Source organism: Rattus norvegicus, chromosome 6, assembly GCF_021556685.1.
Source record: "Rattus norvegicus strain SHRSP/BbbUtx chromosome 6, alternate assembly SHRSP_T2T, whole genome shotgun sequence".
NCBI classification, from domain to species: domain Eukaryota; kingdom Metazoa; phylum Chordata; class Mammalia; order Rodentia; family Muridae; genus Rattus; species Rattus norvegicus.
In genome coordinates this window covers 144,680,883-144,703,878 of record NC_141539.1, presented here as the reverse complement: position 1 = coordinate 144,703,878, position 22,996 = coordinate 144,680,883, and the positions used below count along the sequence as shown (strand labels likewise).

At 42.9% G+C, this 22,996-nt stretch overlaps 1 protein-coding gene across 1 annotated transcript in view; it reads left to right on the top strand.

Moving 5' to 3' along the window:
• Dnah11 (dynein, axonemal, heavy chain 11) overlaps positions 1-22,996 on the top strand; it is a 316,147-nt gene that overhangs the window by 246,031 nt on the left and 47,120 nt on the right. The window contains exons 64-67 of the mRNA XM_087554982.1: positions 1,825-2,060; positions 3,728-3,850; positions 21,119-21,323; positions 22,474-22,638. Coding sequence (XP_087411108.1) covers positions 1,825-2,060; positions 3,728-3,850; positions 21,119-21,323; positions 22,474-22,638 — 729 coding nt within the window. The remainder of the gene's footprint in view (positions 1-1,824; positions 2,061-3,727; positions 3,851-21,118; positions 21,324-22,473; positions 22,639-22,996) is intronic.

Below are 22,996 nucleotides of genomic sequence, written 5' to 3'. Positions count from 1 at the left end.
ATACATCAAAACTAAACAATTAAAATTATGATTTAATAACCCTACTCATGGATATATGCCCCCAAAGAAATTAAAGTAGAGACTCCAGCATGGTTGCACACTCCGGTACCTAGAAGTGTCACTAATGACAAACCAAGAGGTGGAAGAAACCTAGGGACAGGTGAACAGATTTCTTTCACGTGGCATGGGCATAGACTAGAATATCATTTGACATAAAACAAGAAACCTGCAGCATGGATAAGTCCAGTAGACATGATTCTGACTGAAATGATGCTGGCATAAGGACAAATCCTGTAAGAATCTACTTGAGCGAGGCAGAGAAGTCAGATTCATAATGACAGACACAGAAGTGGTAGATGCCTGGAGCTGGAGTGGAGGGGATGGGGGAATGTTCTGAATAGATAGTGAGATTCAGTTTTGGGAGGACGAGAAAGGTCTGTAGATGTAGGTGGTTGATAGCCCCATGATACCATGATACTTATTGCTACTGGACTGTAGGTATTTAAATAGCAATGTTTATGTTGTGTATAACTTATTATAATGAGAAAGAAAGCCCATGGTAGGGTAATAGCCTAGCTGTCCTAAGGCTGTTAAGGTATGTGAAGAGGGAAGAGAGGTGCAAATTCAGAGAATTGGATTTGAAATGTCAGATAAAATAGTTTGATGTGTTCTGATATCCAGAGAGATAATATCACACGTGTGGAGGTCTGTGTGCAGAAAGAAGGTGTATTTTGAGGTCAAGAGCAGAAACTGCAATCATATACTAAAGACATGGTGATATCACACATGGAAAGAGGTGAATACAGAAAAAGGAAGATGCCTGTGGTCTCCTTGTAACCACACACTCCCCCAGGGTGCTACCTTGGACAGAAAATAGGTTCTCCCTATGCATTCAGGTATTTGAGAGTTAATAGCAAAACTTGGAAAGCCAAAATGCACCAGAGGGAAGTGATCAGTAAGGTGAAATGATACACAGGGGGCTGTACAACTGGACCACGTCAGCCTCTGAGCTAATGTTTCAGCTAAGGACGGCAGGGTGGTGGTCAGCATGACCTTCAGAGAAGAATGGCCACCCCTTCCCACACCCCTTTTTCAGAGATGGGAGCACACAGACTATGAAGTGTCTCCACTTAAGGAAACCCTTAAGTGAGGTTAGCTCCTGGGCCGTGCCTCTCTGGCCCACAATCACAGTGAACAAAGCTACAAAGAAGAGAAACTGCTTAACTGTGTTAATGTCAGTCGGAGCTGCCTCTGGGCTGAAGGGGAGAAACCTGCTGAGAGATCTGTTTAAGGTGTCATTTGACTCTAATAGACAGGCAGCCCGGGTTTGAGAGCTGCTGGGCTTGGGAAAGCCAGGTTTGGCTAAAACAGGAGGATGGGAGAGCAAGGCTGAGATTCTAAAGAAAACATGGGAAAGACTGTCAGGAAAAATGCCAGAAATGGGAAAAGGTTCCAAGGCCCAGGATGGGGAGCACAAGGCTTTATCCCTGAAAGCTTACCATCTTGTCCATTCCAGTGAAGGTGGCATGGTTTCAGCAAACTGCACAGACTTGACTAGCCCACTCCAGAGAGGGAGGCAAGGTGGATGCAGTTAATAACGTAGGTCCTGAGTCCACAGCTGACAGGATTCTGAAAGGTCTGTGTTCAATCAGCTTCACAATGCAAGCTGCATTTGACTTCGAGCAGTCTGTGGAGAATTCACATGCGTCCCCCCGGCGACTTCATTTTCTTCTCTGGGCTTCGGGCTCATTTTCTTGTCTACCGCAATCAGCCCTTCTCCTCTGCCGTGCTGCTAGCTGATCCCATTCAACTTTGGTTTCAAAGGTTTCCATCCCAATAGCGGAAGGCCTGGACATGATTGCCACGTTGACAGACGATGCTACAATTGCCACCTGGAATAACCAAGGGCTACCCAGCGACAGGATGTCAACTGAAAATGCCACCATTCTAACTCACTGCGAGCGCTGGCCCCTGATGATCGATCCCCAGCAACAGGGAATTAAATGGATCAAGAATAAATACGGGCCTGACCTGAAAGTCACACACTTAGGCCAGAAAGGGTAGGTGGGTGTTACCTGCTGGGAAGTGGGTCTGATCGGATAAAGCCTTGACCTTTATACCACTCCACAGCATCACAATGTGGTCCCACTTGTCGGTTTTCTAGCTCATATTTCTTATAAAGCATTTCTGTTGAAAGGCATTCATGTTTGGCAGCATCCAATTGGTTGAAGGGGAAAACATATTGTATCTGAGATGGAAAATACATTAATTCCCTGGGCTAAGACCGGAAATGTGATGCACTCCTTTACTGGAGTGCTAGGTATATGGCGACATAAGAATTACACCTGTAGTCCAATGATGGTTACAGTCACAGCTCTGGATGGATTTGTTGCCTAGGGAGGATGCTATCATGGTTACGGGCTCCCTCACTGGATGCCTAATCTCCTAGACTAGCTTTATTGGTCATTTTTGAAAGCTGAGTCTGCTTAGGTGCCTTGTCTCTCTGTCCCGTAACAGTGAAGGTTCAGCAATAGACGCCCTGAGCTCTGGTTGGCCTTCATTCAGTGTTGACAGATTCTTTTGGACCTCCTACCTTAAGCCCTTTCCTGCCCTTTCGTACATAGTGAACTACGGAGTTTCTGCAGACCTTGCCAATCTCAAACATGACTTCAGTTAGGGAGAGATTGTTATCGGAGAGCATGATGTTAAGAAATGGTTTACCACTTTACGGGACTTAAAGGTATAGGAGCCAAGGGCTGTGAAGATGGCTGTCAGTAGTGCTTGCCCTGAAAGCATAAGGACTTGGGTTCAATCTCAGCAAAAGCAAGATATGGATTGAAATCCCAGCACTGGGAAGATGGAGTCATGCACATCTTGGGGGCTGCTGGCCAGCATCAAGTTCAGTCACCAACAACAAGGCAGACAGCTCCTGAGAGACAAGTTGGCCTTTGGCCTAACACACACACAGACACACACACACACACACACACACACGCACACACACGCACACACACACACACACACACGAGAGAGAGAGAGAGAGAGAGAGAGAGAGAGACAGAGACAGAGAGACAGAGACAGAGAGACAGAGACAGAGAGTGACAGAGACAGAGACAGACAGAGGTAGAGAAACAAAGAGAGAGAGACTGAGAGAGGGGTTTAAAACTAAAAAATGTAAAACCACAGTCATTTAGTTTTATTCTTTTTTGAAGATTATTTATCTGTTTTATGTATGTGAGTGCTCTAATTGCATATATATCTACATGACAGAACAGGACATCAGACAGAAGAGGACATTGGATCCCATGCTGGAAATTGAACTCAGGACCTCTGGAAGAGCAGCCAGAGCTCTTAATCACTGAGCCACCTCTCCAGCCTTAGCCTCGTTTGTTCTAAATAGACCAATGGAGTGAATTTATATTTACAATACTTAGAGCCTTTGCAGTTATTTCAAACACTGATTGTTATCAGAAGCAATTGGTTTACATTGGACTACAAAACTTCTCTCAAAAATGGGGCCCCTGATTTCTGGTGTAATCCTACACATATGGGAGAGGGGACCAAGCACTCTTTGATAAAAGTTTTCTTTATACTGCGCTATAAAGTTTCCTGTAAGTTTGTTTAAAATAGCTACATAAGATACAACTTAATCATGATAATTTTGAACATTTTCCCGTGCCTCTTTACACTGTCGTGCTTACTATCTCCATTCTGACCACACTTTCAGGTTTTTAAATGCCATTGAGATGGCCCTGGCCTTTGGTGATGTCATCCTAATTGAGAACCTCAAGGAGACAGTGGATCCAGTCCTGGGTCCTCTGCTTGGCAGGAACACCATTAAGAAAGGAAAGTACGTATTGTGTTGTTTGTTTGTTTAAGCTATGTCTTGTGCCAAATGAACTGCACTATCTTTGGTTCTCGGCCTCATACACAGGCATCATCCACTGGCATCTACTTGGTGACATTTCTGAGCTCCATTCCATGACACCTGTATCTTACAGACAAACCAACCTCAGACAACCAGTACTCACTCCTTGTTCCTCTTGGCAAGCTCCCCCAGGGATTTACTTCCTGTATTATAGACTGAGAATAATCTGTCTGTCTGAGAAGAGTCCAGCATGTCCAGTTCACACAGCTTACTCTAACTTCAGCAACTTGAAAAGCACACCACCTGTGCTTAGTTAGTATTTTCTCAAAATAGACTTTAAATGGTCAATTTTTTATCAGCATGTAGTAATATAATAGCATCTAAAAAGTCATGTGACAACTCTTAGTAGATACAGATTACACACATGTGCACGCGCGTGCGCACAGACACACACACACACACACACGGGCACATTAAACAAAAAGAGAGTTTATCTAGAGATCCCTGAGACCATACCCACACACCCAGTGTCAGGTTACCAACAAAGGGGACTGTATGCTGCCTAAGCCCCAGTCATACGTATAACTGTCCAGGTGGCTTCATTCCCCTTGGGACATTACATGCCTAAAGATCCTCCTAGGGGCATCCAAACCACTTCAGGCGAGTCATTCTGTCACCTTTCTAAGCCAGTCAGAAGCAGGAGTTACATCTTTAATCAGGCCTGCCTGGGGCAAGAGACTGGGCTGCTTTAGTGGAGAAGTCATCTCTGAGGATAGAGACATGGAGGAGCAAGTATGGGGTCTGAATTTACATCCCACATAGAGCCGAGTGTGTGAGGTGGGAGACGGAGGAAGGAGGATTCACAGACTCTCGAAAGCGGGCTAGCCTGGTGTGTGCAGTAAGACTAACACTATGCCTGTCTCAAACGAGGTGGAAGGCAAGGGTGGGCACCTGCCTCTGACCTCCGCATAGGCACCACCACACAGTTGTGGGCAGTTCCTCACTCACTTACACACTCGTGCAACTGTACAGATGAACACATAAGTCATCCCTGCACTGAGTTCATTTTTTCTTGTTTTTCTGCACTGAGGTAAAACGTCCCCAAACTCGTTCTTCTTTGGTGTCTATCTCCTTTCGTGTCATTGAATTTCTCCTGGAAGTGGAAGTGGGCAGACGTAAGGTTGGCTAACTCTTAGTCTCCAGTCAATTATTATGGTATTTACTATACAACTTCCCAAATAAATCAATTTAGAGTGACTGACAGCTTATAATTGTTTAATAAACCAAAATTTACCCAGACATGCATTTAGAAAATCTAATAAGCCACCTGACAAACTGTAACTCCTAACACAAATATAATTGCAGCTTTGCGTGATGTGTTAAAAGTACAGTGTAGAATCTGGGATGCGCTAAGCTGAAATCCTTGTCATTAAGACGCTGGCTCTATTATGAAGACCTAAAATTTTTGTCAGTGAAATATGTATTCTTCAAGCCTTAACATCAACTTGCAACAGCATAATTTATGTATAAAAATTGTGATGGTTCTCCATCACGTATGAGTTTGGGTAATCTGAAATTGCTCAGCACTGGTAAGTTTAAGACATGGCTTCTCCTGAAGCTGGATGCAGTGGTGGTGTCAGGAGGATCCAGAGGTTTGAGGTTAGACACAAGATGTGCAGGGGTCATTAAGTTTCTTCACAGTGTCAGACCAGAACAACTTATTCTGAAGAAGTATCTAGACCTGCAGGATGACTCAGCAGCTAAAGGCACCTGTCACCAAGCCTGACAACCTAAGTTCCATCCCTAGCAACCTAGGGGGAGAGAGAGAGACAGAGAAACAGAGACATAGAGAGAGACAGAGACAGAGGAGACAGACAGAGACAGAGACAGAAAGACAGAGAGAGACAAAGACAGACAAAGAGACAGGTAGACAGACAGAGAGAAACAGACACAGATTTAGACGGAGAGAGACAGAGACAGACAGACAGACATGGGGCAGGGGAGTAGTTAATTTCAGTTATGATTATCAATTGGGCATTACTGGTGAGGGAAAAGGGCAGATCAAAAGTTATTTCCAGTCCTTTGTCAAGTAAATAATCAGAGCTTAATCAGATTTTGGCTAACTGGTAAACAGCACAGCCACAGGGAGTTGTAGTTTAACTACCATAGTGGGTGATTCAGGGAAATGACATCCAGTTAAAAGAGCAGAGAGTACCTTTTCTTCGTATGAGAAAAACAGGGAACAAGAAAGCCTAGCTAGGTTGTCTTGGATATTATTTGGCACAGACAGTTCCATGTGGAGGGAGACTCAATTTCTTCTCTCTCCATCTTCCTTCCCTTCCTATCTCTCCCTCCACACTTCCTTCCTTCCTTCCTTCCTTCTCCAGTTTTTAAAAATAAAGTATTATTTTTATTGGTGTTTTGCCTGTGCAAGCATGTCAGACTCCCAGGAACTAGAATTACAGACAGGTGTGAGTTGCCATGTGGGTGCCAGGAATCCTGGGTCCTCTGGAAGAACAGCCAGTTCTCTTAACCACGGAGTCATCTCTCGAGGCCCCTTCCTCAGTTATTTGAATCAGATCTTTTATATCCCTAGCTGGTCTCATACTCTGTGTATAGCCTGAGATGACCTTGGACTCCTGACACCACCGTCGCCACCTCCTAAGCACGGGGATTGCAGGCTTGTACTGCCACACCTGTGCTCCTTAATAAACTCTTCCAGATGAGCTGATACTGATTTCTATTAATGCTACGTATATAATCGAACTCTTATTCTTCTACCTTTCGGGGTTGTTTTCTTCTTAAATCTTGGATATTTAGGAATAAGGGTAGCATGCATGTGCCATGGTATCCTGTAGTGGTCAGAGGAGTTTTGCAGAAGGCTATCGTCGCTTTCCACCAAGTTTTTTGTTGTTTTGGTGTTTGGTTTTGGGTGTTCGTTTTGATTTGATTCAAATCTGGTGGGGAACAAAAAGATCAAAGAACACAGTATATTGTCATGAGCGCACTTTGCCAGAAACAGGTGGTCACGATGTCAGAATTTATGGAAAAGCAGTGAATTGACAAGATTTAGGAGCTTCCATGACATTGATAGCTTGGCTGAGATGAATGCAGGTGACTTTATCTGAGTCTTACTTACTAATATTAACTGTCATTTCACACAGCACACACAGTAAATATATCTGTATTCATACCCATGAGATTCTGAACAAACACATGTTTAAATGGCTGCAGCAGGGTCCCAGAGGTTTCAAAAGTGGCTGAGAGACTGTACTGATGAGATAAGGAACCAGACCCTGTGGGAGGGGGTGCCAAGGGGCCTGCTGGAAACAGGGCTGAGAGTGAAGCTGTAGATTTCAGCCTAATGAAAGGCCAAACTGGGTCCAGAGCAGGAAACTGGTTAGAAACAGGAAGTAACAGTCCATGGCCAGGTCCTGAGAGGCAAACAGGCAGGTAGTTGAGTAAGGCATCCTCACCCTGTTACTTACATACCAGGTACCAGATGGTAGGTTGCCTTGGGGCTGTGCCATCACCATGTTAGATGCCCATCATTTTGCCAGGGATTCAGGGGAGGGAGTTACACCTCTCCTAGGTCTGGTATGTTCAATAAGCTATCAGATGCGGTTTTCCTGGTGTAATTTTAATATACCCGTGTGCCCCTACATTCTCTATACAGCCCAACAAATTTAAAGGATTCTTTTCCCAGTCTGCATCAGATGCTACCAGACAGTCCTAGTTTCTGAGGCTATCCAGGAGCTGTGTTCAATCTTCTCAAAGTGGAGCCAAAAGCTGCTTGTATAATGGAGTCTCCTAGGGCAAAGCACAGCCTGAAAAATCACTGCTTTATACAATATGGACAGACTTACCCTAGGCCATAGCCTGACCTCAGCATGCATATTATTTAATTATTAATGGATATTATTGGCTTTGACTGCTTAACTAATAATGCTAGGAATAATATGTGGCTGGTTGTGAGCATTGACTGACTGAGCCTCAGCTCCTGAGGTAGGACATTGTCTTTTGGTGTCAGGAATGCGAACTAACCACAGATTAAGCTGTGAGGCGACCAGCAAAAGTTTGGGGATAAGGGGTATCTCTATGTTCCTTGATACTTTCATCATTCCCAGGAGAAATAAGTTTGAGGGGTTTTGTTTGTTTGTTTGTTTTTAAAAAAAAACTTTTAGTACTTAATGCTGATACTGTTGTGTTAATAAAAGGATAAAGAGGGGGGATTATGTTCTATGGAGGTCTGGGGGAAAGGATGCCTCAGCGGGACCATGCCGAGAAATCCCTTCCCCCTGAGGGTTCAGCCACACCATATAGAATAGAGTTTGTTCAGGGGATGGGAGGGGAGTTAGGAGGGTAGTAGGGAGGGAGGGAGGAAGGAAGGGAGGGAGGGAGGGAGGGAGAGAGAGGGGGGGAAGAGGAAGAGGAGGAAGAGGAGGAGAAGGAGGAGGAGGAGAGGGAGGGGGAGGAGGAGGGGGAGGGGCCAGCCACGAGCACGTGGAGAAAATAGGGGAGGGGAATGGGGAGAGAAGGGACAAAGAGGGGAGAGGGTAAGAGCAAGCCTAGTAAGAGAGAACAAGCAGAAGTAAGAGAGTGAGGAGGGGGCAAGCAGCCTCTTTTACAGTGTCAGGCAAACCTGGCTATTGCCAGGTAACTGTGGGGTGGAGCATACCTGGCTATTGCCAGGTAACTGTGGGTGGGGCTTAGACAGAATGCTAACAGATACTACAAAATCTGGAGTGTATGAGCTGGAGATGTAACTCAGTGGTTAAGAGCACTATCTGCTCTTTCTGAGGACTCGATCCAATTCCCAGCACCCACGTGGCAGCTTACAACTATCTGTAACCCCTTTTAAAAGATAGCAGTCAGTGTGCATTTGCCATTTGCATTACTGGTGACTCCCCAAGCCACGTGGGCCCCTCCTTTCCTATTCTGCCTCCTCTTCCGAGAGCAATCAGAAGTTTGCATTTCTCTGAACATCCCATTTTCACGATAATATTCTCCTGTGTGTGTATGATCACAAACGATACACTGCTTAGCTTTGTTTGATATGGGACTGTATAAAGAGTCTGCCACACCATCTGCAGTTTAAATGGGACTTGATTGTTTGATCTGATGCTTCATTCTAAGGTTTATTGACTGCTTTTGGCTCTTGAGTATCCCTTTATTTCTTCTCCTTTATCTTCTTTTACAGTGCTGAAGACCTAGCTCAGGACCTGGTGTGTGTTAAGTAAACCCTCTTCCACTGAGCTCCACACTGCCTTCCCTTTCACCATTGCAGTGTTCAATTTTGCCGCTTTCTCCTGTATTACTTGGAAGTTCTTATTGCCAAGCATTTATTTTATTTTTTTTATATTAGAAGCTACACAGCTCCAAATAATATAGATTGTCCCTGTATACATGTTATGAACATCACAATGCAAGGATCTTCCAAGTTTGCTCTCGACAATGGAATAGTTGTGTTATGGAGTCTATGTATATCAGTCTCAAAAGCTAATGCCATGGGTCTGGGGGAGATGTCTCAGTCAGGAAAGTGCTTGCTTGGCAAGTGTAAGGGCCTAAACTCAGTCTTTGGAACCCATGGAAGCCAGGTTTAGCAGCAAATGCCCGCAATCCCAGTGCTGGGGAGGCCAAAGCAGAAGGATGGGGCTTGCTGGCTAGATCGTTGGTGAGCTCCAAGCTCAGTGAGAGACTTGGCTTCAAAAATAAGGTGGAAAGTTATTGAGGAAGAAGAGTTGATTTCAGGCCTCTACATGAGCACATGTATAAATGTTTATGAGAATGTATGCACACATGCACACACACATGTGCACACACATGCGTACACACCCATGCGCGGACACACACACAGGCACACATGCACACAAACACAGATACAAGATAACACACATATATACACACACATACAAGATAGCACACAAAGGTACACGTGCACACACACACATACAAGATAACACACACAGAGGCACACACACACACAAGATAACACACATAGGCACACATGCACACACATACAAGATAACACACACACACACTATAACACACACAAAGCTATCACTTGGTTTTTCAAACTTTCAGTGCTTATTTTCTCTTTGCTAAAATATAATTATGATGTCTTTCAGAAAGCCAGGTTAGGGAAAAATCACTGTAGGTGTTTTTATAACAACAAAGACTCCCATAAGTAATACTCTTAACTACCTCTTCCTGTGAGGGACCGCACCCACCTTTTGCACTGTCTCTACTCTTACTTTGAAATGAAAAATCTGTAGGTGCCCTCTTTTTCCCAATGAGAGATTAAGAAGTACTTGGAACAGTAAAATCTTAATATTTTAGAGAGAGATCATAAATATCGGATGTATTTAAAGCAGAATAAATTCTTGTTCCTTCATTTAACTCACATTCTTTTTAAAATAAGGAACTTAAGAAAAAACCTACGTATACGGGAGCTTGAAGGAAATATGGAAACAGAATAGATGGGTAGAAGTACAAATTGTTTTTACTTGCTCAATTCAATAAAATGAAAAGTGAGAGAAAATGATGTAAGAGGAAGTGATAATGGGGGAAGGCAGGCGTGGCCTGTGCAGAGAGATGTGACCTTGTAACGCAAAGGACTGGAATGTGAGGCCAGTGCTTAGGTCCCTCCCAAATTCACTCACACTTGTAAATTTGCCAGTGGATCTTGCTTTCCAGAACATTTTCCTCAAGTGTGTCTGTTCCTCTCATTTCTGAATCAGTCTCTATGTTTTTCTTTGTAGTTCAAAGACAAGACGGTGTTAAAATTTAAAAAATGGGGCAGGAGAATTTATAAGTATCACAAAGCTATAATATCCCTTATCGATCCTTTGTCACAGTCCCTGGGAGCAGGAAGGACCGACCCTGTGCTTATCCTCCTGCTAAGAGCTCTGAAGCTCACAGAAGTTCTCAACTATTACGAATAGTGTTTGTATTTACTTTAGTCATTTATTTGGGAAGGGGCTTTTAAGAGCACTGTTAGTTTATTTATTTTTTTTTGGTAGTAATAAATGTATGTGCAGTGTCTGTGATAGATACAGTATAGTCCAAAAGTTGAAGTCCATTAAAAACCGGAATGTTGCGGAGTACGGAGTAATGAATACTAATTGCTCCTTTCATGTCTGACAGCTCCCCGTAGGCCAATACATCAGCCTAGACTTTAATTTGGTTCGAGTAATGGTTTCATCAATAGTGCATTAAATCTGTGTTTGAGAAGATATACAGTTGAACCTGACCCACACTCCAGATACCTGCCATAAAGGGCCATAGGCTGACAACAGATGGGTAATTACTAATAATTAAATCCACCTAACTCAGACAATCCTAATCTCACTTAAAATACATCCTAACGTATCAATCGACAGGAAACATGTCTGGGAAGATTTATCAACATGTATTTTTTTCCCAAAGCAAATTTACTGGCTTACATATTAGAGAAGTCGCTGAACTGTGAAGCATCTTGATAAAATTATATCTCTTTAATCCTTCAAATCCCCACAAGTATTGTGGAAGTCGGTTCTGAACTTTAATCTCGCCCAGAGCAACCTCACAGCAAGATGAATGTTTGTGTGTTTCTCTGGGATATAAATATTTTTTGAAGACAATTTTTACTTCTTCCTGCATTTGCTCCCCATATATTCTTTTAACAATAGTCTGTCTTAGAAAGAGACCCAATATTGGCCAACAGATGTATTACCTATCTGATATAAATTTCCATTTTACCAAAATAATACGGGAAAAAGGAGACAGCCTGTTGTTGACATTTGTTTTATAATGACTGGCTTTTCTCACAGTGGTGGTAACGTTAATAAAAATCGCCTCATCAGCCAGTTTCCAGTTATTCAACATTACGTTGGCTGTGGAATAATTATGTCATGTTTAACTGTAGGCCTGTCTGAAGGAGTCTTGAGTAAGACCCTCTTTGTGAATTCGTTCTTGCCCTCCAATAATTTAGCCTACAATAATCCAATAATCAGCATCTAGTCTTCCCTATCCTCTAATGTCAAAATAAAGTTTTTTATTGTCAGGAAAAACACTACAACACCTTTTCCATTCTGAATCTTAACCCAGGTTATAAAAGGAAACATAAAGTGTCACACAAGGGTCTCGTGGGCATGACTCGATGTCACAGGATCTGGCTCTTAGATTTTATCTGAAAATTGTTACCGAACCCTGCTACAGACTTAAAAGAAACAGAACACTTTGGATTCTTTTTCAGAAGAGCAATCCTCCAAAACAGCGGTTCCCTACCTTCCTCATGCTGTGACCCTTTAATACAGTTCCTCATGCTGTGTGGCTTCAATCGCAAAATTACCTCCATTGCTACCTCATAACTCGTATGCAAATATTTTTGAGGATAGATGTTTTTCACAAAGGGGCCGCGACCCACAGGTTGAGAACTCTGCTGTAAACGTACATTAATGAATTTAGAATCTCTTGTTTTGCTATAGTGTTTCAATATGGTAGGGGTGTGTGTGTGTGTGTGTGTGTGTGTGTGTGTGTGTGTGTGTGTGTGCGTGCGCGCGCGCGCACATTTATTCCAGAGGAGGTAATTTTTTTTAGATTGCCGTTTGCTTTTTGTTCTTCTATGCGGTGTTTCCTGGAGTCCTAAAACATCTTTTTTGTTTCACTTTGAAATTCCGATTGAAGTCATCTTTTACGTAGAGGGGCACACTGTATTCGTGCTCACTTGTGTGAAGGAGCGAGCAGATTAACTCATTTCTGCTCCTCCAGGGCCTTCATTCCTCACCTTCGGGGTTTGCCAGCTGTGAAGCTTTCAGTCCAAAGCCTTTCGGGAAGAACTGGGTTTGACCAACGAGCACCGCCCTTCCTGCTGGGGTTGCTAAGTTACGGCTCCGCTCTCAGCACCACACACCTGAGCTTTTTGGCTACACTCTCAGCAGTAGCGGCAGGCACTCATTTTAAACAGCAGGGTGAACCGGAAGGCTTTTAGATGTCCTTTGAACGTTGATTTCTTCTCTGGAGTGTGCTTTTACTCTCAAGTAGTGGGGCTCTGTTATTTATTTACCATAAAACCTAACTTCTATCTTTGCCTGAATTGTCCAAATTAGAAAGAGAACCAGCTATAGAATGCTATACAATATCTTTAGGCAGTTTGTCTCCTAATCCTACAAATCCTTTTGAACGAATCCATCTGCAGCCATTCCTAGTAAAGACATGGACCTGCCTCCGAAGCCCAGCTCCACTGTAAAAGAATTATGCTCTGTTTTCTGTGTTTGGTATTGGAAGATTATATAAAAAATTAATGATGACATTTGCTTTGGTACACAGAATACTGGGTCACATCAGAGATCTGTTAAAGTCTCTGTCATTCAAAACAGATAGTATCTCAGCTGTAACCATGCTGTCTGGAAAATGGCTCCAGTAAATGTAAGACACTCCCTTGGCTTGCAGATGTGCATCCCCGAGATCAGGGTTCCTCATTCTGCCAGGATGTGGTGAGCACTTTTAATATCCTCACTTTCAGGCAGAGATTTGTTAGTTCTAGGCTAGCTCGGTCTACATAGTGAGTTCTAGACCAGCCAGGGGTACACAGTGAGATCCTGTCTCTAAAAGAAAGGATGAGGAAAGGGGGAGTGGGGGGAGGAAGGAGGTATGGAGGGAGGCAGCAGGAAGGGGAGACCTCCACACATTTGGTTAGAGTTTCTGTTGCTGCAAGAAAACACATGGCCAAAAAGCATATTGGGTAGGAAAGGGTTTATTTAGCTTACACTTCTATATGCTGTTTATCACGAGGCAGGAGCTATCTGATGCAGAGGCCATGGACAGATGCTGCCACTGGCTCAAGCATGGCCCCACTTACCATGGGCTGGGCCCTCCCCCATCAATCTTCTAATTGAGAAAATGCCTACAACTGGATCTCATGGAGGCGTCTCCTCAACTGAGATTCCTTCCTCTCTCATGGCTCTAGCTTGTGTCAAATTGACACAAAACCAGCCAGTACATTCATGTTATTTTTTATTTATTTATTTTTACTCATTTAAATGTTTTTTTTTTAGAAGAAGAATCTTTATTCAAAGATCAGGATGGACATGATTTGAGAGCAGTGATAACACTTGGGAAGGAAGGGAGACTGGAATTCAAAAGACAGGGTAGCTTTAGAGAACACGGTCTAGAGTGTTCTATGAGATTCTTCGTCTTCTTTTTTTTAAGCCTTTATAAAATTTATTATAAAAATAAGTAAAACCTTGAGACACCCAAGTTAACCAGAAACAAAAACGTATTCAACTTACAGGGCTTAAATACAGTTAGAGTAGGCACCGAGATAGGAAGCTTAAATACATTAAAACTTACACTTTCAGTAACAATATATTTTTATTTTATCCACCACCCAAACCAAGGATCTATGACATGATCAAAACTAAAGAAATAGTCTTCCAAACCTTATATCCATTACCTGCATCACTGCATCATTTCTATCCCCGCTCTAGCCCCTCCCATGGCTCTCCAACCCCAACAGAGGCTCTCAAGTTCACAGCCTCTGTTTCTTTGTCATTGATGCACACTGTCTACATACAAAAATACAGCCTGGTGAATTCATTTAGTGTCACTTACATGTCAGAACTGACCTCTTGGTAGTGGACAACCATTTTAGAGGCTCAGCCCTGGGGAAAATGATTTCTTAGCGTTCCCCAGCTGCCTGTAGTTCTTTGACTGTGTGGTGGCTCCGCGAGATTCCCCCTTCCACATTAGCATGTCTGTTGGTGCCGTCTGTGTTCTTCAAGCCTTGTTTTGGCAGCCATATTGTCGAGCATTTATGAACGAAGCTTCCCTGTCACTTTTAGAAGATATAATCTCATGGCAGATTTCCTGGTTCTCTGACTCTTAAATCTTTCTGCCCCTCTTCTGTGACAGTCTGTGAGCATCAGTAGCAGGGGTTGAGCTGTAGATCTATCCACTGGGGCGCTGTGCACTCCACCATCAGATGCATTCTGCATTTTGGCCCACTGTGGCTTTCTGTGAGGGAATTATGCTTGCTTAGTGGTTTAGTGATAGTAATAGATTCTTCTCTAAGATCCGCAGTCTTACTCCAGGTAATTGGCTAGGTTTTTAGTACCATGTATGATTTCTGTCGTTTTGAGAGTATGCTAAGTCAAATTAGACAGCTGTTGGTGACTTCCGAGGCATGAGTACAACTATTCTAGCCTTAGGGACGTCTTGCCATGCTGGTCCTTGCTGTGAAAATTCCACATTTTAACTTCCAGTTTCAGAATCTTACCTTGGAGACATTGCTGCTGTCTCTTGAAGGCCACAGGCTCTGGCTTTTAGGAATCTCTGGTAACCTGCATTGTTAGTACAAGGCTTTCAGAAAAGAGATAGGAGAATCAGCCAGCAAACCCTGCTCATACGTTCTCAAAGCAATGTGTGCATCCTACCACCACCATAATGGTGACCTTCCATGACTGGAAGTAATGAGATACCTTTTTAGTCCAGAACACTTTTGAGCTGGGTTGTGAATGAACTTTGGAAGAATTCCTATATTCCAAATATAACTGAATTTTATTCAAACCTGACCTATGAAAGTTGAATTTTGGTTAATATGTACTTGCAGATGATTACATTTATTTCAGAATCATTAATTCCTCCTAAATATCCTTTACTTTTCCTGGAAGCCATAAGTCTGTAAGATAAATAATTCATATAATAAATATTAGAAATTATAGATCACGGCCACTTTCCTTCATAAACAACAGAATTTCTAAACAAAGATTAGAAACAGGGCTGCGTGCTCTGAGCCCTGTCTATTTTCCCTCTAACTGCCTCAGGTTAATCCCAAGTCAGCTGTATCTTCTATGCCCTCTTGCTATCAATGGCTAAATAGGTTAACAGAGACATTGTAGGCAGCCTCTGTGAACACAAATTAGTCTGCAATGAGATACAGTGAAATAGATTTTACACCAGGTGTCCAGAGAACAGAGTCTTAGTAGTCCCAGATCTGCCAGGCAGCAGGGACCTTGGGCAAATCATGAACTCTTTGGGTCCATAAAAAGAAGAATCTAGAGAGGTTAGGCTTGCTCTAAAATTACCTCTCAGCAAGGTGAACTAGATGTCCTTGACTCACCCCAGGTCCTGGCCAATTAGCCCATAGTGTTTGCCCTGGGAAAAAGCATTTCAGTTCAGTTCTGAGCTGTCCAAATAACTCTTTCGCCTCCAAACCAGCCAATCTCATCCAGCTAGAAGGTAAAGGGTAGCTAACTCCTTAGGAGAGTGTAAAAAAACGTTCTCCATAGGCAAATGTACCCCAAATTTGGAAGTCCCTTCCACCTGTGAGTCTCACTGTGAGGGGATAAAAGAATATTCTGTTCTCGAGGGTAGTAGGGCAGGAAGTAAATTCAGACAGACTTTGCTTTAAGCAAAAGACTGCACTTCCTACCTCTGTGCCGCTCGCAGCAGCTCCAATGAGCCATGGCAGCCCTGAATAGCAGAAGTCAACCTTGGGGTTCGCACTGTTCACAGAAGCAGGGACATTTGTCTGTCTGCTTCTCCACCCCTCCGGTTAATGCTGTTGTGGTTTAGAGTCTTCAAAGTAGAAGAGGGTGTTAACAGTCTGTTTAATTTTCCCAGACAGGAGATTAACCAAAAATTAACCTAGCAGCAATGATAAAACCAACTGTATCATTATGCAATTTTTGCCTTTCATAGATCATAAACACCCCAATTGAGGATAATTTACTGTCCCCGGGAAACCTAAAGCTATCAAATGATGCTTCCAAGCAGGGTGTAAAATCCCAGTTTGTAGTTCTCTTCCGCAGCACAGCTCCCCTCTCTAGTAACTATTTCCTTTTCTAAAATTTATTACTTGCTTAGTGTACATGTATGTGCATGTGCACATATGTATGTGCCTTCACGTGGAGGCCAGTTTTTGATACTAAGCATTGCCTCCAGTTTCTTCCACCCTTGCTTTCTGAGACTGAACCTGAAGCTCGCCAATTCATCTAGCTGGCTTGCCAGTGAGCCTCAGGTTCATTCCCAGGCGTGCACCACACAGGTATCGTTATGTGCACAAGGAGCTACCTAAACCATCTCCACAGACCCTCTCACTTTTTCTCACAGGGAAAAAGTCAGACCTTGAAAAGTAGATGCATACCCTGGCTCTTAATTTGCAAATGCCTCATAATGTACACAGATAGGTACACAAGGGAGATAGAGTTGGCCATAAGTGCACTGCAGTGTACTTGCTGTAAAGCAGGTATTTGGCCGAATATTTAACCAGCCAAAGCATCTAACAATGATATTGCGAGATATCCGTGCGTAATGCTGGCCTTTCTCCTGAATTGTCCTTGAAAACCTAAAGAGAGGTTATCTGTAGTGAATGATCAGAACCGTAGGTTAGTGTGGACCTTTAGCAGAAATTTACACTACCACACCAACTGATGTGATCCTCTAGGAAGGAAGGAAGCCAGTAGCCTGTCAAGGTGTGACCTGTGAGCAAAGAACGGCTTTAAAGCGTTGGAAAAACAAGGACATATTATGGAGAAATCCACAGAGCTGGTGCAATCAGATCTGCTGACAGCAAGCACTGGCCAGTTTCTACCCTAGAACGATTTCATGCTGAGGTCCAAACGCTATCTGCAGGCACAGTGTCTTTCATGCGAGATACCAGAACCAGAAGTATTTCAGTTTGAGTTTGTTTTGTTTTTTTTTTTTTTAATTTGGAGTTATTGCATGGACATAATGATATATTGGGGATGTGACTCCAGTACTAATCATGAAATCCACGTATGTGGTTTGCACAGCTGACACACCTAGACTGATGATGTGGTATTGCACATGTTTTATTTTACCTGAACTTTGACCCCATTCCATGCAGGAATCAGGGGTGGGAATTTGCCTCGTGAGATCCTGTTGGTTCTCAAAAAGATGGGAATTTGATGTTTGCAGCTTGCTTCCACAAGTAAATTGGCTGCAATGTTGGTGGGTTTTTTGGTTTTTTGTTTTTTTGTTTTTTTTTTTTTGTTTTGTCTGGCGGACCATGAGAACACGCACAAACATGTACACATCACACATACCAACACAAATTAAACTTTTACCACAGTTCTTTATGTGGCTCCTGGCCAGCTCTCCCAAGCTCTCAATTTGTCTTAATGATGATATTTGCACCCCATTTTGAAGAGCTATCTTTCCCCATCTTCTGCCTGTCTTCTGATTGAGTAGATATTTGAAATTTACATGTACCTGTCATATTGTGAGTATCTGATATACAGATACTTAAAATACTATACTCACAATACCTATTACTAGGAAGTAATATCTGTGGGAGCAGAGATCTAATTTGCCTTGGAAATAATTAGATGCCCTGTACTTAGAAGGCTCGCTGACAACCAACACAGTGGCAGAACTTTCCCCTAATGAATAAAGATTTTAGGGGACCAGTCACTGGGTGTGGAGTAGGCGGGACTTCCAGATCAGAGAGAGGAAGAGGGGAGGCAGGAGAAAGATACTCCTCTTTGGATGGGAGAGATGGTGGAGGACAAAATGTAGATAGTGCCCCCCAATGTTCAGGTGGCAAATAGATCCCCTGGGATTCACTATTGGAGGATTTGTATCTTAGAATAGCTTACAAATTAGGATACTAATTGCTGCACCCAGCAATTGGGTTACCTGTTGATTCTAAACTAAATTTGTGTGGTGTTTTCCTTCACACAGTGACTCAACTGGGTCCCAAAGAGAAAGGTATAGTGGCAGACATGGGTTTGCAAGAAATGCTCCTCAACTAGCTATGGGAGTTTGGAAGTGTGGGGCTGGTGTAGCAGCAACACCCCCCACCCCCATGAAAATATAGCAAGCCAAGTGGAGAGATTATCAGAGCTCCGGGTCAGAGTCTGTCCAGATGAGAACAGGTTGGCCAGTCTGCTGGGCTGAGAACAGGCCGGTCTGCCTGCCAGTGCACTTGCTGGAGGAAGTGTGGGGTTCATATTTTATATTTCATGCTACAGTAGGTGTTCAGTTTCTGTTTAAGAAAGAATGGCACAGGTAGATAGATGGTTGGTAGGTAGATAGATAGATAGATAGATAGATAGATAGATAGATAGATAGATACATAGATAGATACATAGATAGATACATAGATAGATACATAGATAGATACATAGATAGATACATAGATAGATACATAGATAGATACATAGATAGATACATAGATAGATACATAGATAGATACATAGATAGATACATAGAGCCATAAGCATGGTATCACCTGGAAACTGTGTGTCAGTGTGAACATGTGTTGTCTGACCCTTAGACTATAAAACATGAGTTCAGACCACCATGATCATCTGTCTATTCCAGCATCCTCGGTTCATCCATCTGTAAAGGTTCTCTGTATTCCAACAGGGATGCCAGTACTCATCATTCAGACACAGGTCCTATCTTTGTTTTAAAAGAGAGAGAAACACACTACAAAGGTGTACACTAACTCAGTCAAGATTGGGTTGCTGGAATAATGGCTCTTTTTCCTCTTGGAAAAGAACTAACAAAGCAAACAAACCCAAACCAGACACAGTGAATGATATCACCTTTCAGCTTCACAAAGCTCTCAAGTAGGCTGCAGGCCATGTCTCCAGCTTTGAGGCTAACACTTGCTCTGTTTTTTTTACTACAAATGGAAGGTCACTTTTCAGTGGAAACAAAATTTAAATTGGGCCACTAGTCTATTCAGTCCTTGGGATTCTTAATTCATATCCAGGCAATTAAAGCTTGAATGATACATTACAGCAAATTGTCTCAAAACTTCCTCCAAACAGTGGTGAGTGGGTACGGGGTCCTTTACCACCCATCTGCACTTGACAGTCACTTTGTAAGGCACAGTCACAGAAGAGCCCAAGCCAGCAGCCCAGAGATTGCCTCAGTTCAGCATCCTGAGAACTTCTGCTCATTTTTGTTTTAATTGTTAGAAACAGGTGCTGGATGTGCACACTGTCATTTCTTCTCAACTATCAATGTGCTCAATTATCAACGTTAATATTCCAAGTAAATACCCTCTCACCTGAGAGTCAGCGAGACAGGCAGTGAATAGTTTTCTCTCACAGGCTGTATAGCATTCTGTCGTTAGATTAATAGCAACCCTGGCTTTACATGGCATTGATCATCATAACATTTTCAATAATCAAATATTTCACAAAGCAGTGCTGATCATGCAGCCTGAAGTCCCTATCTACTTGGGAGTCTGAAGCAGGAAATTTCAAGGTCAAGGCCCAAATTAGGCAGCTTAGTAGAATGTGTCACAGAATGAAAAGGTAAAAAGAAGGCTGGAGACAGGATTTGATGGTAGAGTGTCTCTGTTGCCTAGCTGGCATGAGGCTATTGGTTTAATCCCTGTGACCTTAAAAAAATAAAATTTTACAGTTTTAGTAGTGAAGAATTCAGACTTTTTAATCAATATTCAAGACTAAAAGAGAGTGAGTTGTTCCTTAGCTTAGTGACACTCCAAACTTTTTATGTGCATCATCAGGCCACCTAAGCAAAATGTTTGACAAGTCGAATCATCTGTGGGTTCAATTTCTGTTTGTCTGTCTGTCACTTGAATTGAAGAACTCTTCTATAGTGTTCTTCCTAGCAGATAAGAAAAAATAAGCCAGGCAAAAATAATAGAAAACAATGGATCTAAAGATGTATTTCAATAGCTGAGTTTTGGAAACAAAAGCAACTATTAATACATGGTTACTATTTTTAACATGGTGATAATATGTTAATATAATATATAAGGAATTGTCTACTAACATAGTGTGTATAAGTCTGTAATTTAATATTTCAGCAAGTAAAATATTTCACTAATGGCATAGTAATATAGTTTAGTGTAGACGGAGAGTGTGTGTGTGTGTGTGTGCGTGTGTGTGTGTGTGTGTGTGTGTGTGTGCATGCCTCAAAACATGCCTGCTTTAGTCTATCCTTCAACAAGAGCAGCAGTATTTTCCTATGATTTCACATAAAAATGCTTTGAAAATAATATAACACTCTAGGAAATAGCAATGTCTGATATAAGTTTAATCTCAGAAAGTACAGTGAAAGCCACACTTTGCTGACTGTCAGAGCAACATTGGTGAGTTGTCACACTGTTACTGGTTCACACCTACAGAAATAGACAGAGGTCTAATGGCATCCTTTGTTCATCCTGTGGCTTAGGAGTATTACCAGAATCAAGGGATGGAACAGTACCTTCCTATTCTCGTGGTCTCAGGGATCTCCTGAGTGTCTGTGTCGTGGCCCCTGTAGGTACATCAGGATTGGTGATAAAGAATGTGAATTCAACAAGAACTTCCGCCTCATCCTACACACGAAACTGGCAAACCCACACTACAAGCCAGAACTACAAGCCCAGACGACCCTCCTCAATTTCACAGTCACAGAAGATGGTCTTGAAGGCCAGCTGCTGGCAGAGGTAGTCAGTGTCGAAAGGCCAGATTTGGAGAGGCTAAAGGTAAATATTACTGCATCAACCCCGGAACTTACCCATCACCCCCTCAGCACAGATGACAATGCCAGATGCTTGCCTGTGAAGTAGGATTCTGCAACTGAGGAAAGTCCTCCTGAGAAATGCCAGGTAGCTAAGGCTGGGCATTAGCTGTGGAGAGGGACCAGAGCTCAGGCTTGGAGCTTGTCAGTCAGCTTCAGCTGTCATTTTCTTGATGTCTAACAGATATAAGAGGATCCAGTCCAATGTAAACCAGCCCAGAAAACTCTACTGGAAAAAAAAAAACTGGTGGTTTTCCTTTGCCAGTGGGTACCAATTAAAGATAGCCTCTTGGTTAGGGTTTGGACCCCATATCTACTCTCTTCTCTGTGCTGGGACCTCTGCTGGCTTAAGCCTGTATAGATCTTGTGTCTGCTGCCAGACTCTGTGCGATATATGTTCAACTCTCTGAGTTATCTGTTGTATCCTGGAGTCATCCGTTATAACCCTTCTCCTTGGTCAGCTTAGTTTCCCCATGGTGGGATTTTGGTAAGGGCAAGAGAAGGCTCTGTGGGTAGGAACTACCAAAATGATTACAGTTCCCCTGAGTTTCCTCCTGCTCTAGGCAACTGTGGTTTATTCTTTAGTCTTTACTGTGAGAATGCGGCATGCCTCCCAGAGAGAAAACAGAGATGGTGAGGGCTCCTCATGCTCCTGGGTACTCAGGAAGGTTTTACCCTCCTGCAAAGGCCAGGTACAGTTTATGGGTTCTGCTAGTGACTCTGAATTTTCTGGTGACAGTTGGCCCAAGACCTCTGTTCTTGGTAAAAGACAAGTGCTTACCTCTTTCCTTATTTTGAAATCTTCCTCATAATAGGTCTTCCAAGCTGTTTAAATGTCAGAGTATAAGCCAAAAACTTCTATTATTTTCTTAAGCAGTCTTCCTAGAGGTTATCAATGTTAAATAAGCATCCACGCTCTAAACCTTTAGATTCTAACCAAATGTTAGCATGCTGTCTTAGTTTTTTACGTAATGTTCGTAGTTCTGATCAGTGTGTTTTTTTTTAACCATTGTGTTTCTTATCATGCTTGCGCTGACCCCTGTGGCTCCCGTGATTATGAGAACTGTTCTGAACAAAGCAGAGACTTAACCGCCATCCCTAATATTTCCCATTAGCTAGTTTTGACCAAGCACCAAAACGACTTTAAGATAGAGCTGAGGCATCTTGAGGAGGACCTTCTCCTGCGCCTCTCTGCTGCAGAGGGGAGCTTCCTGGATGACACGGACCTGGTAGAGCGCCTGGAGACCACCAAGGCCACTGCAGCAGAAATAGAGCACAAGGTAAGAGCAGCAGAGAACCCCTGGCTGGCTCGGCACTCTGCTGGAATGGAGCAGACGGCAGCTGTCAACACAAAACGCAGTTCTCCATTCAAAGGAAGTAAGAGTTTATTCTGGAGCCAATTATGAGTGGCCATGGCCTAGGGACACAGATTGAGGTTACCCCGAAAACTGTAACCCAATGTGGTAACAGATTCATGGTGTATTTATAGTAAGAGATAAAAAGAAAACAATTAACCAAGGCACTTGCATCAGGTCGATGGGTTATATAGCAAAACGGGGTAAATATACTATAGGTCTCAGACGCTACCTAGTGACATTCTCAGTTTTGAAGTTGGTAGAAGCTAGTGGTTTGCTAAGA